This window comes from Oncorhynchus clarkii, chromosome 25, assembly GCF_045791955.1.
Source record: "Oncorhynchus clarkii lewisi isolate Uvic-CL-2024 chromosome 25, UVic_Ocla_1.0, whole genome shotgun sequence".
Classification (NCBI taxonomy): domain Eukaryota; kingdom Metazoa; phylum Chordata; class Actinopteri; order Salmoniformes; family Salmonidae; genus Oncorhynchus; species Oncorhynchus clarkii.
In genome coordinates this window covers 30,170,080-30,184,162 of record NC_092171.1, presented here as the reverse complement: position 1 = coordinate 30,184,162, position 14,083 = coordinate 30,170,080, and the positions used below count along the sequence as shown (strand labels likewise).

The window sequence follows — 14,083 nt, the reverse complement described above, 5'->3', positions numbered from 1 at the left end:
CAGGGCAGTGTAAAACAGAAGCTCCTCCACACCAGGACAGTGTAAAACAGAAGGTCCCCCACACAAGGACAGTGTAAAACAGGTCCTCCACACCAGGACAGTGTACAACAGAAGCTCCTCCACACCAGGGCAGTGAAAAACATAGGACCTCCACACCAGGGCAGTGTAAAACAGAAGGTCCTCCACACCAGGGCAGTGTAAAACAGAAGGTCTTCCACACCAGGGCAGTGTAAAACAGAAGGTCATCCACACCAGGGCAGTGTAAAACAGAAGGTCCTCCACACCAGGGCAGTGTACAACAGAAGGTCCTCCACACCAGGGCAGTGTAAAACAGAAGCTCCTCCACACCAGGACAGTGAAAAACAGAAGGACCTCCACACCAGGACAGTGTAAAACAGAAACTCCTCCACACCAGGACAGTGTAAAACAGAAGGTCATCCACACCAGGGCAGTGTAAAACAGAAGGTCTTCCACACCAGGGCAGTGTAAAACAGAAGGTTATCCACACCAGGACAGTGTAAAACAGAAGGTCCTCCACACCAGGGCAGTGTAAAACAGGTCATCCACACCAGGACAGTGTAAAACAGGTCTTCCACACCAGGGCAGTGTAAAACAGAAGGTCTTCCACACCAGGGCGGTGTAAAACAGAAGGTCATCCACACCAGGGCAGTGTAAAACAGAAGGTCTTCCACACCAGGGCAGTGTAAAACAGGTCATCCACACCAGGGCAGTGTAAAACAGAAGGTCATCCACACCAGGGCAGTGTAAAACAGAAGGTCTTCCACACCAGGGCAGTGTACAACAGAAGGTCCTCCACACCAGGGCAGTGTAAAACAGAAGATCATCCACACCAGGGCAGTGTAAAACAGGTCATCCACACCAGGGCAGTGTAAAACAGAAGGTCATCCACACCAGGGCAGTGTAAAACAGAAGGTCTTCCACACCAGGGCAGTGTAAAACAGAAGGTCATCCACACCAGGACAGTGTAAAACAGAAGGTCTTCCACACCAGGGCAGTGTAAAACAGAAGGTCTTCCACACCAGGGCAGTGTAAAACAGAAGGTCTTCCACACCAGGGCAGTGTAAAACAGAAGGTCATCCACACCAGGACAGTGTAAAACAGAAGGTCTTCCACACCAGGGCAGTGTAAAACAGGTCATCCACACCAGGGCAGTGTAAAACAGAAGGTCTTCCACACCAGGGCAGTGTAAAACAGAAGGTCATCCACACCAGGACAGTGTAAAACAGAAGGTCTTCCACACCAGGGCAGTGTAAAACAGAAGGTCATCCACAGCAGGACAGTGTAAAACAGAAGGTCCTCCACACCAGGACAGTGGAAAACAGAAGGTCATCCACACCAGGACAGTGTACAAATCACAAACTGGCAAAGTAGTGGCAGAGGAGATCTCAGACATTCTGGAAGAGTTTGTGATAGAGCCGAGCAAGATTGTAGCTGTGACTGTTGATAATGCCGGCAATACGGATGTTGCCATCAAGAGGCCTATCTATCCTAAAAATAGATGCTTTGCGCATACATTGAATCTGGCAGAGTAGAACATCTACTAAATGACTTCCATTGATAAATGGGCAGCCCATATCAGGGCAGTGGTCATGTGGTTCAAGAGTTCCTCGATGTCCAAAACAGTCTTGAAAGAAAAGCAGCAGCTCCTTGGTAAGAAGCCATTTCAATCTATTAAAGTATTATTTTGAAATTCCAACATTTAACAATTTAATTCAATATAAAGGGTGTGGTAATTAAATGTATGTTGGTTTTTTGTTGTTGTTCAGTCCTTCCGCAACACTCACTCATCCTTGATGTCAAGACCAGTTGGAACTCTATCTAATGATAGAGAGATTCATGGCGCAGTTTCCAGCGATCCAAGCAGCAGCCTTGGACCCACGACTGCGAAAAGCAATGACCAAGGACAACCTGGACCGTCTGAATGATGAGGACTTCCTTAAGACTGAGGAGTTTGTCCAGCTCATGAGAATCCTCTATACATCCACACTGTGTGTGTCATGTGACAAGAACGCCACCTGTGGACAGATCATACCCATCCTCCACAAACTGGAAGAGCACTTCACTGTGAAGCATGAAGATACAACATTTGTGGCAACCATCAAAGAGAAGGTGTGGGAGAACCTATCCAAGCGCTAACAGGATGAGGACATTCAAGTCTTCCTGCATGAGGCCACAGCAATGGAGCCCAGATTTAAAGGGAGGCCGGTGAGTGACGCCACCTGGGTCAGTCTGAGGAAGGCAACTGTTGAGGCCAATGTGACAAGAGCAACACCGGGGCTCTCAGAGGAACCGGAACAGACAGACACAGAGCAACAGCAACAAGATGAGGAGTCTGAAGGAGGAGAGGAAACGGAGGAGACATTCCCTCCATTGTACAAAACAAGGAGTGCCTTGGAGGAGCTGTTCTCAGAGGAGGACAGGGAGTTGAGGTCCAACAGGACACCTTGTCCCTCACCCTCAGTGAGCATGTTGATCTAGAGGTGGAGCTCTACAAAGGCCTGCCTCCCATCCCCATGGCTGAAGATCCTGTGATGTGGTGGTGGGAGAAGAGAGGTACTCTGCCTCTCACAAACAGTGCAACAAGCTACCTCTGTGCTCAAGCCTCCTCCACCCCTAGCGAGATTGTATTTTCAACTGCAGGGAACAGAATAAGCCAGGAGAGGTCCCGACTTCTGCCAGAGAAGAACTGCTAAGAAGTGTTAGTCCTTCTACAGCCTACCTGCATGCCCCCCCATGTTGTTCTATACCACTGTCTTTTCTTCTGCAGCCTACCTGCATGCCCCACCATGTTGTTCTATACCACTGTCTTTTCTTCTGCAGGAAAATATTGTTTAATTTATTCGTTTTACATTTCCATCATCACAACATTAGTCTATAATAGTGATTTGTTCAAAACATTGCTGTTTCTTTTGCTGTAAATAATTGTTTATTTTAATTTGATTTATTTGACAAAGGATTGTAGCGATTTGCTTAAATGGTGCAGGTGCCCTTTAATTGATATTTTTGGTAACTTTATACTACTAATATAGTGCTGTATTTACAACACTTACAAAACATAATTGCCCCTATCAATATAACAAAATCTCAACTATCCTAATCCAACATTTTGCTAGTTGAATGAATCCCAAAGTGAAACAAAATTGTAATTTTTGACGGTGGCAGTTTCATGGCTGTGCTAGACATTAAATCGGAGGCAGTCTGATGATGATATTCTGTAGCAGAGCAGATAGCACAGAGAAACAGGGACTGTCTGGAATGACAGGCCTGTCCTTGTTTTCATTCAGGGCTCAGGAGTCTACAGGGCCAGCGGGTTCACTGAGGTGGCTCAATTAAACATGACCTTCCCCTGGCCCTGCCATCACTAGCAGTCCTCATGTAAATGGCCGCCCTCTCCCTCTGCTCTGTCGCACCGACAACATCATAAATAAAATAATGCTTATTACCCATTTAGTAACATTCTGTATTCATGCCCTGATAGGCTATTTAAACATACAGAGAGGGAAGAAAATCCCCCTCCCATATGCTTACTGAGGCTTGACGTTATCTTCCCCTAAGCATTTGATTGATAATAGTGTGTCCATTTGTTTTGGATTCACTACAGAGGTCAATTTTGTGTTTTCTCTGGGTTATGGGGAGTTACAGTACAGAGCAGCTGAATTTCACTTGCAAAAACTCCTCACAGTGCAGATTAATAGCTAAATGAAAACACTATTTGGGAAATACGTTAACAGTCAACAGTCTTTATTTGTACTATTTTCTACATTGTAGAATAATAGTGAAGACATCAAAACTATGAAATAACACATATGGAATCATGTAGTAACCAAGAAAGTGTTAAACAAATCCAAATATTTTTGTAAATCAGATTCTTCAAAGTAGCCCCGCTTTGGCTTAATGACAGCTTTGCAAACGCATGGCATTCTCTCAACCAGCTTCATGAGGTAGTCACCTAGAATGCATTTCAATTAACAGGTGTGCCTTGTCAAAAATGTATTTGTGGAATATCTTTCCTTCTTAATGCATTTGAGCCAATCAGTTGTGTTGTGACAAGGTAGGGGGGTATACAGAAGATAGCCCTATTTGGTCCATATTATGGCAAGAACAGCTTAAATAAGCAAAGAAAAACAACAGTCCATACTTACTTTAAGACATGAAGGTCAGTCAATACGGAACATTTCAAGAACTTTGAAAGTTTCTTTAAGTGCAGTCGCAAAAACCATCCAGCGCTATGATGAAACTGGCTCTCATGATGACCACCACAGGAAAGGAAGACCCAGAGTTATCTCTGCTGCAGAGGATAAGTTCATTAGAGTTACCAGCCTCAGAAATTGCAGCCCAAATAAATGCTTCACAGAGTTCAAGTAACAGACGCATCTCAACATCAACATCAACTGTTCAGTGGAGACTGTGTGAAACAGGCCTTCATGGTCGAATTGCTGCAAAGAAACCACTAGTAAAGGACACCAATAAGAATAAGAGATTTGCTTGGGCCAAGAAACACGAGCAATGGACATTATAGACAGGTGGAAATCTGTCCTTTGCTCTGATGAGTCCAAATTTGAGATTTTTTGTTCCAACCGCCGTGTCGTTGTGAGACGCAGAGTTGCTGAACAGATGATCGCCGCATGTGTGGTTTTCCACTGTGAAGCATGGAGGAGGAGGTGTGATGGTGTGGGGGTGCCTTACTGGTGACACTGTCAGTGATTTATTTAGAATTCAAGGCACACTTAACCAGCATGGCTACCACAGTATTCTGCAGCAAAATGCCATCTCATCTGGTTAACGCTTAGTGGGACCATCATTTGTTTTTCAACAGGACAATGACACAACACACTTCCAGGCTGTGTAAGGGCTATTTGACCAAGAAGGAGAGTGATGGAGTGCTGCATCAGATGACCTTGCCTCCACAATCACCCGACCTCAACCCAATTGAGATGGTTTGGGATGAGTTGGACCGCAGAGTGAAGGACAAGCAGCCAACAAGTGCCCAGCATATGTAGGAACTCCTTCAAGACTGTTGGAAAAGCATTCCAGGTGAAGCTGGTTGAGAGAATGCCAAGAGTGTGCAAAGCTGTCATCAAGGCAAAGGGTGGCTACTTTGATGAATCTAAAATCTATTTTGATTTGTTTAACACTCTTTTAGTTACTACATGATTATCTTTGTGTTATTTCATAGTTTTGATGATTTCACGATTATTCTACAATGTAGAAAATAATACAAATAAAGAAAGGTGTGTACAAACTTTTGACTGGTACTGTATAACAAATGACTCATTTTGCAGAAATATTTCAGAAAATATACAGTACAGTAAATTCAATAATAATTGAAGAATACCTTACTACAAGTATTCAAGCTGTCAGGGTGAATACTTGTAGTAATACTTGTGGTCAGGGTGACAGTTTAAAAAATCTGTATTATCTATTATTAGGCTAAGAATCGGAGTAATCTGTGGAACGCTGAGAGAAGGGACTGGGAGTATGAGAAGGGTGTGTGTAAACTGTGTGTGTGTGTGTGTGTGTGTGTGTGTGTGTGTGTGTGTGTGTGTGTGTGTGTGTGTGTGTGTGTGTGTGTGTGTGTGTGTGTGTGTGTGGGAATGAGGAATAAAAGAGGACGAGGATTGATCGGCTCACAAAGATGTGATCAGACATTCAGGCAAATGTTTATCCTGATATAATCAGTATGCCCTGTCCATCCCACTTGGCCTTACATCCTCTGGGAGCTGGAAGCAGGGGGTTGCTGCATTCTCATCCAGCCCCATTGCAGGCGAGGAGATCTGGGCTAGGGGTAGAGTAGGGCGAGGGTGGAGGGGTGTAGGGATCAGGCTCCTGGTGGCTTTCAAATGGCCCTCTCTCTCCCTCTGTGTGCATGCAGCCACACATTCACAGCCCTGTCACTTAAAGCAAAGCAGATGCCTACATTCAATTCCAGCTTCACAATTGGAAAAGCCTTTTGCAGTGAAACGTGAATGGGAGCAGGGCACTGAGGTCTAACCGGTGTCGCTCTACAATAAAAGGGAGGCCTTGTTTCGTGAAGGATGGAGAGAGACTTAACCCTCCCTCCCTCTAACACAGAGAAAGGCATTGGAAATATGCCAACTCAATCACATTGCTGAGCACATAAACAATGGAAAGAGAGCGAGCTTCAACCATATGGTCCCTCTATACATGTCAGGCTCTCAATGTGCCGTTCCTGTAATACTTGAGAGCGTTGTAACATGTTTCTGCAGGGGTGAGTCCTTGGAACGGGTTAAAATACAAAAGCCAGCAATTCCTTTGAGACAGATGAAAAGTCAGATGGTCGCTGTATTCCAGATGTATCAATTTCCTTGGATATTCAGTCCATGCACTGGCAGGGGTGCCGGCATGGAATGGGCCGTGTTCCAAAAGCTAATATTCTGTTGGCCGGAATAATGCAATTATTATTTTCCTAGCTATCAGCCTAAGCACAGAGTGCCATCTGTTATACAAAGCAAACATTCACATCTCAATTGCCCAACAGACAGCTGCATGGTCACACGTCCACATCACCACAGAACTTTGCCAATCTCCACATCGTGCCAGCACTTTGCCAACACAAGAATTTAAAGGGGGTTCCATGACAGTATTTGGATTAACAGGGTCAGTGTCCTTAATAGCACCCTGTTCCCTACATCCCCCATGGGCCCTGGTCAAAAGTAGTGCACTACATAGGGAGTAGGGTGCCATTTAGGATGCAAACAGGGTCTTTAAAAGACAGATTCCTCTACAATCCTGATCTACCTAAAAATGCTACACAAACACATGCTGAATCAGCCGAGCCCAGAGGTTCTACAAGATCCCAACTGCAGTGTCTGTCTGCTGAAAGGCATGTATGTCTTTCAATTCCATGGCAAGCTACAACAATTCCAATGGCACAGTTACAGAACTGTTAAATACCGCCATTATCTGGGATAAATTGTTGCGGCAGTAGTGGAGTTTTAGCAGGCAGATACGTATAAATTACACCAAATTTGTCTAATAACAACCATTATCCCTTGTCCAAAAAATCCTTTACATAGCCCACTGTCTCTAGCATTAACACACTGTACAATTCAGTTTTGATACTTTCCATTCTATTACAAAATAATGCCAAGACCATTCTAGAACGCCTGCTTCCTAAAACGGGAGCTATGGTCACTGATTAGTCATGAAGACAGAACATTAATTCACAGAACTAAGACATACACTTAGACACCTCACAGAACTAAGACATACACTTAGACACCTCACAGAACTGAGACATACACTTAGACACCTGCGATTAACTGGGGGCGACAGGGGCTTATGCATCATTTGCAAAACAAAAATGGTAATTCTGACCATCTGTTTCACTGAACTGATTGGCTGCACAACTGGTGCCATTATAAGAGCCACTTCACACTAGCACAGCCCTGTCCAATACAATCTTTAAAATCAAAATATGGTAATACGTTTACAGACAGTTCAGACAGACTAAGGTATCACACATCACACGCAGCATTCTGGACTTTACAATCATCAATGATCAGTTAGCTCAATTGAAAAAGTTGAGTTGCTGGAACTTGCTTTCAGACCTTATTCACTAGATACATATTCATTGATTGGTTTTGTCTACAAGGCTATTAAAAGTGTTACTGTAATAACTTACTAATTTCCCTGTACTATATGATCTTGAAGCAAACAGGTAAAAGACTATAAAGCCAACAATCCTTCCCTCAGTCCTTCTTTCTACAAGCCAACATATTGGTCAAAGACATTAACTTTTACAATAAAAATTTAAAAATACTCAAGTTTGATAGAGGGAAGGGCCATTAATTCCGTAGCGAGTCCTAACTTATGACTTCATTAACACTGTGTTTGATATGCAAAACATTTCTAGACATTGAATATTTTTCATAAATCTGCTTTAGATGGTCAGCCTGGCACCATTAAATGCAGAATCTTGTCAATATGAAAAAGGCTTAAAAACCCTCCTTGATCTAATTAATGTAGAAAATAGTTAGCAACGATGTTAAAAAGAAGTGGCTTGGCAGACAGATTAAGTGGCTAAAAAGTAAAACAGCAATTAAGATCAATTAAGATCATGGAGGGTTAGTGTGTACACATGTTAGATTATACAACTGACTCATACAAGGCAAAAATCCCAGAACTGTGTCTCACACACGCACACACAAACACACATGCACACGCACACACACACACGCACGCGCACACGCACGCGCACGCACACACACACACACACACGCACACACACACACACACACACACACACACACACACACACACACACACACACACACACACACACACACACACACACACACACACACACACCACTCTCTCTAACTGCTGATAAAACTATGAACAAGATAGCTACTATGTCACGTAGCCCAAAGCTTGGGGGACCTACTTGACAATTAATCAATTATTTGATGGAAATCATTAATACATCTTTACTTGAATTCATCTGTAGATAGATGTGGCTAGAACCTATACACTTTTCCTATTTTTAATTTGGTAAACTGATTGCCTTTTTGGTCCTTTATATTGTCGTGTAATATCTAATTTAGCGAAACATTGTCTATGCGCAGAATACTTCATTACACTTCCGGCGCCGACAGAGATGGCCGCCTCGCTTCGCGTTCCTAGGAAACTATGCAATTTTTTGTTTTTTTACGTGTTATTTCTTACATTAGTACCCCAGGTCATCTTAGGTTTCATTACATACAGTCGAGAAGAACTACTGAATATAAGATCAGCGTTAACTCACCATCAGTACGACCAAGAATATGTTTTTCGCGACGCGGATCCTGTGTTCTGCCTTACAAACAGGACAACGGAGTGGATCCTATGCAGCGACCCATAAAAACGACTCCAAAAGAGAGGGAAACGAGGCGGTCTTCTGGTCAGACTCCGGAGACGGGCACACCGTGCACCACTACCGAGCATTCTTCTTGCCAATGTCCAGTCTCCTGACAACAAGGTTGATGAAATCCGAGCAAGGGTAGCATTCCAGAGGGACATCAGAGACTGTAACGTCCTTTGCTTCACTGAAACATGGCTCACTGGAGAGACTCTATCCGAAGCGGTGCAGCCAACGGGTTTCTCCACGCATCGCGCTGACAGAAACAAACATCTTTCTGGTAAGAAGAGGGGCGGGGGCGTATGCCTCATGGCCAACGTGACATGGTGTGATGAAAGAAACATACAGGAACTCAAATCCTTCTGTTCACCTGATTTAGAATTCCTCACAATCAAATGTAGACCGCATTATCTACCAAGAGAATTCTCTTCGATTATAATCACAGCCGTATATATCCCCCCCCAAGCAGACACATCGATGGCTCTGAACGAACTTTATTTAACTCTCTGCAAACTGGAAACGATTTATCCGGAGGCTGCATTCATTGTAGCTGGGGATTTTAACAAGGCTAATCTGAAAACAAGACTCCCTAAATTTTATCAGCATATCGATTGCGCAACCAGGGGTGGAAAGACCTTGGATCATTGTTACTCTAACTTCCGCAACGCATATAAGGCCCTGCCCCGCCCCCCTTTCGGAAAAGCTGACCACGACTCCATTTTGTTGATCCCTGCCTACAGACAGAAACTAAAACAAGAGGCTCCCACGCTGAGGTCTGTCCAACGCTGGTCCGACCAAGCTGACTCCACACTCCAAGACTGCTTCCATCACGTGGACTGGGAGATGTTTCGTATTGCGTCAGATAACAACATTGACGAATACGCTGATTCGGTGTGCGAGTTCATTAGAACGTGCGTTGAAGATGTCGTTCCCATAGCAACGATTAAAACATTCCCTAACCAGAAACCGTGGATTGATGGCAGCATTCGTGTGAAACTGAAAGCGCGAACCACTGCTTTTAATCAGGGCAAGGTGTCTGGTAACATGACCGAATACAAACAGTGCAGCTATTCCCTCCGCAAGGCTATCAAACAAGCTAAGCGCCAGTACAGAGACAAAGTAGAATCTCAATTCAACGGCTCAGACACAAGAGGCATGTGGCAGGGTCTACAGTCAATCACAGACTACAGGAAGAAATCCAGCCCAGTCACGGACCAGGATGTCTTGCTCCCAGGCAGACTAAATAACTTTTTTGCCCGCTTTGAGGACAATACAGTGCCACTGACACGGCCTGCAACGAAAACATGCGGTCTCTCCTTCACTGCAGCCGAGGTGAGTAAGACATTTAAACGTGTTAACCCTCGCAAGGCTGCAGGCCCAGACGGCATCCCCAGCCGCGCCCTCAGAGCATGCGCAGACCAGCTGGCCGGTGTGTTTACGGACATATTCAATCAATCCCTATACCAGTCTGCTGTTCCCACATGCTTCAAGAGGGCCACCATTGTTCCTGTTCCCAAGAAAGCTAAGGTAACTGAGCTAAACGACTACCGCCCCGTAGCACTCACATCCGTCATCATGAAGTGCTTTGAGAGACTAGTCAAGGACCATATCACCTCCACCCTACCTGACACCCTAGACCCACTCCAATTTGCTTACCGCCCAAATAGGTCCACAGACGATGCAATCTCAACCACACTGCACACTGCCCTAACCCATCTGGACAAGAGGAATACCTATGTGAGAATGCTGTTCATCGACTACAGCTCGGCATTCAACACCATAGTACCCTCCAAGCTCGTCATCAAGCTCGAGACCCTGGGTCTCGACCCCGCCCTGTGCAACTGGGTACTGGACTTCCTGACGGGCCGCCCCCAGGTGGTGAGGGTAGGCAACAACATCTCCTCCCCGCTGATCCTCAACACTGGGGCCCCACAAGGGTGCGTTCTGAGCCCTCTCCTGTACTCCCTGTTCACCCACGACTGCGTGGCCACGCACATCTCCAACTCAATCATCAAGTTTGCGGACGACACAACAGTGGTAGGCTTGATTACCAACAACGACGAGACGGCCTACAGGGAGGAGGTGAGGGCCCTCGGAGTGTGGTGTCAGGAAAATAACCTCACACTCAACGTCAACAAAACTAAGGAGATGATTGTGGACTTCAGGAAACAGCAGAGGGAACACCCCCCTATCCACATCGATGGAACAGTAGTGGAGAGGGTAGCAAGTTTTAAGTTCCTCGGCATACACATCACAGACAAACTGAATTGGTCCACTCACACAGACAGCATCGTGAAGAAGGCGCAGCAGCGCCTCTTCAACCTCAGGAGGCTGAAGAAATTTGGCTTGTCACCAAAAAGCACAAACTTCTACAGATGCACAATCGAGAGCATCCTGGCGGGCTGTATCACCGCCTGGTATGGCAACTGCACCGCCCTCAACCGTAAGGCTCTCCAGAGGGTAGTGAGGTCTGCACAACGCATCACCGGGGGCAAACTACCTGCCCTCCAGGACACCTACACCACCCGATGTCACAGGAAGGACATAAAGATCATCAAGGACATCAACCACCCGAGCCACTGCCTGTTCACCCCGCTATCATCCAGAAGGCGAGGTCAGTACAGGTGCATCAAAGCTGGGACCGAGAGACTGAAAAACAGCTTCTATCTCAAGGCCATCAGACTGTTAAACAGCCACCACTAACACTGAGTGGTTGCTGCCAACACACTGACACTGACTCAACTCCAGCCACTTTAATAATGGGAATTGATGGGAAATTATGTAAATATATCACTAGCCACTTTAAACAATGCTACCTTATATAATGTTACTTACCCTACATTATTCATCTCATATGCATACGTATATACTGTACTCTATGTCATCGACTGTATCCTTATGTAATACATGTATCACTAGCCACTTTAAACTATGCCACTTTGTTTACATACTCATCTCATTTGTACATACTGTAGTCGATACCATCTACTGTATCTTGCCTATGCTGCTCTGTACCATCACTCATTCATATATCCGTATGTACACATTCTTTATCCCCTTACACTGTGTACAAGACAGTAGTTTTGGAATTGTTAGTTAGATTACTTGTTATTACTGCATTGTCGGAACTAGAAGCACAAGCATTTCGCTACACTCGCATCTGCTAACCATGTGTATGTGACAAATAAAATTTGATTTGATTGATTTTGATTTGATTTGATTTGAATACTTCATTATGAGTCCTGTAATACAAACACACACACGCTGACCACTCTACTATTTGGCTACATCTATTGGCTATATAATGGTTCATTATTGTTATACATTTTTCACTGTGAGGGAAATAGTATGTGGCTCAGTTGGTAGTGCGTGGCGCTTGCACCGCCAGGGTTGTGGATTTGATTCATGGGGCCACCCAGATGCAAAATTCATGCACGCATTACTGTAAGTCACTTTGGATAAAAGTGCATGCTAAATGGCATACTGTATATTATATAATATAAATGGCATATATAATGTAAATAGAATATATTATATAAATGGCATATATTAAATATACCTAGACACTTAGATATAATGCACTAGTCTCCTAAAATAGAGCCCTGGACAGAAAGCAGGCTCACCAGTACCTACGTACAGGGCATGTAAATCATTTGGCCACATCTATTGGTTATATAATGGTCAAGTCTATACCTAGAAATATAATTTGGGAGATAGGCTCTGTATGGTCTCTAGTCATTCTTCTATAGACCTGTGTGTGTGTGTGTGTGTGTGTTTGCTCTCTAGTCTGTCTGTCTGTCTGTTAGCCCTGGAGACAAAGCTATGGTGTTTGGAAACCATTAGAATCTTCAAGGTCACTCCCCCTGACGTTTGACCTCTGAGACGGCTCAGTCTGTTTATTGACATGTACTTGAACCGGCCAATAGCAGACCTGTTAACACACCACTGAGATGAAAAGCACCTTCTGATAAAATATGCAGCATTGATGGCTGCAAATTAACTACAGGGCGAACAAGCTGATGAGATGTTAAATTAGCTATAATATGTCTGAATTGTCTAGCGGCCACTGATAAACAAAAGAAACAGAGGGAAAAAGTGCAGTAGTAGCAACAAGGCATTGACGGTTGTTGCACTCACCTGTGAAAGACCCAGGTATATAGACACCGTCTCAGAGATGTACAAAAACCTTCCCTCCTTGTTTAGTGTAAATACAAATCCATCCAGGGACTGTGGGTGAGAGAGAAAGAGAGAGACAGAGAGGGAAAGAGAGAGAGAGATTGTGTTAGATGAGGTGTATACTGGTGTACTGGTACAAAGCATGTAGAGGGAACCCTCTGAGTGTTGTCTGTCTGTCTGTCTGCCTGCCTGTCTGTCTGTCTGTCTGCCTGTCTGTCTGCAAATCACCTCCTCATGTGGAAGGTAATAGCTCTCATGATGACAGCAGAAATTAACAGTGTGTGAAAGCAGGAAAACAACAGTAAGCAAACCCAAGTTGGCACAAACAAAGATAATAAAACATATCATCATCATAGTAGTCCATTCCAGTCCACATCCATATGATGTGTGTTCTCCCCCTGCAAAGTCTATTAAAATATGCTGGTTAGGTCTATGCCAGGATGCTGGTAGGGTCTATTCAGTATATTGATCCATTCCACACCAAGCCCATGTAATGTGTGTGTATTCTCTTCCTGGATAGTCTTCATCCAGTCAAAATCCATGTAATGTGTGTTTTTATTTCCAGAATGTTGTCTACTCCAGTATGCCGGTTCAATGTCTAATGACGGCCCTGCTATTGGTTCACGACAGGAACCTAGACACCTAGACACTCTGTTCTGAGCCCAGCCTCCAACAGTTAACAATTAAGACACCCAGGTCACTCAAGTTAATTACTTCTGCTCCCCCGCTGGCTTCTGTAGGGGCAGCTAACCACAGGCACACGCCACAAAGAAAAAGTCCAAATGAAGCCTAATAGATGGAGCAAAACAAGTCTGGCGCTGTGACTACAGGCCCTGATTGCACAATGTCACTGTCGCTGATCTGATCACCTTTTCTAGGAAAATGAGGATTACTCTGTCGTGTAGCGGGCAGTGTTGCAGCTCAGATGGCCATGGTATTTCATATTTGCGGGCGCTTTCATATTTGAGGGCGATTTATTTTCCCCCATCAACTTAAAAGGAGCACCAAGCAGCAGCTGGTGAAAGA

General features: G+C 44.6%; 1 protein-coding gene across 1 annotated transcript in view; it reads right to left on the bottom strand.

Annotated features, from left to right (window-relative positions):
- Nucleotides 1–14,083, bottom strand: part of LOC139383444 (neuronal PAS domain-containing protein 3-like) — a 394,236-nt gene that overhangs the window by 138,868 nt on the left and 241,285 nt on the right. Inside the window, exon 6 of the mRNA XM_071127992.1 lies at nucleotides 13,019–13,108. Coding sequence (XP_070984093.1) covers nucleotides 13,019–13,108 — 90 coding nt within the window. The remainder of the gene's footprint in view (nucleotides 1–13,018; nucleotides 13,109–14,083) is intronic.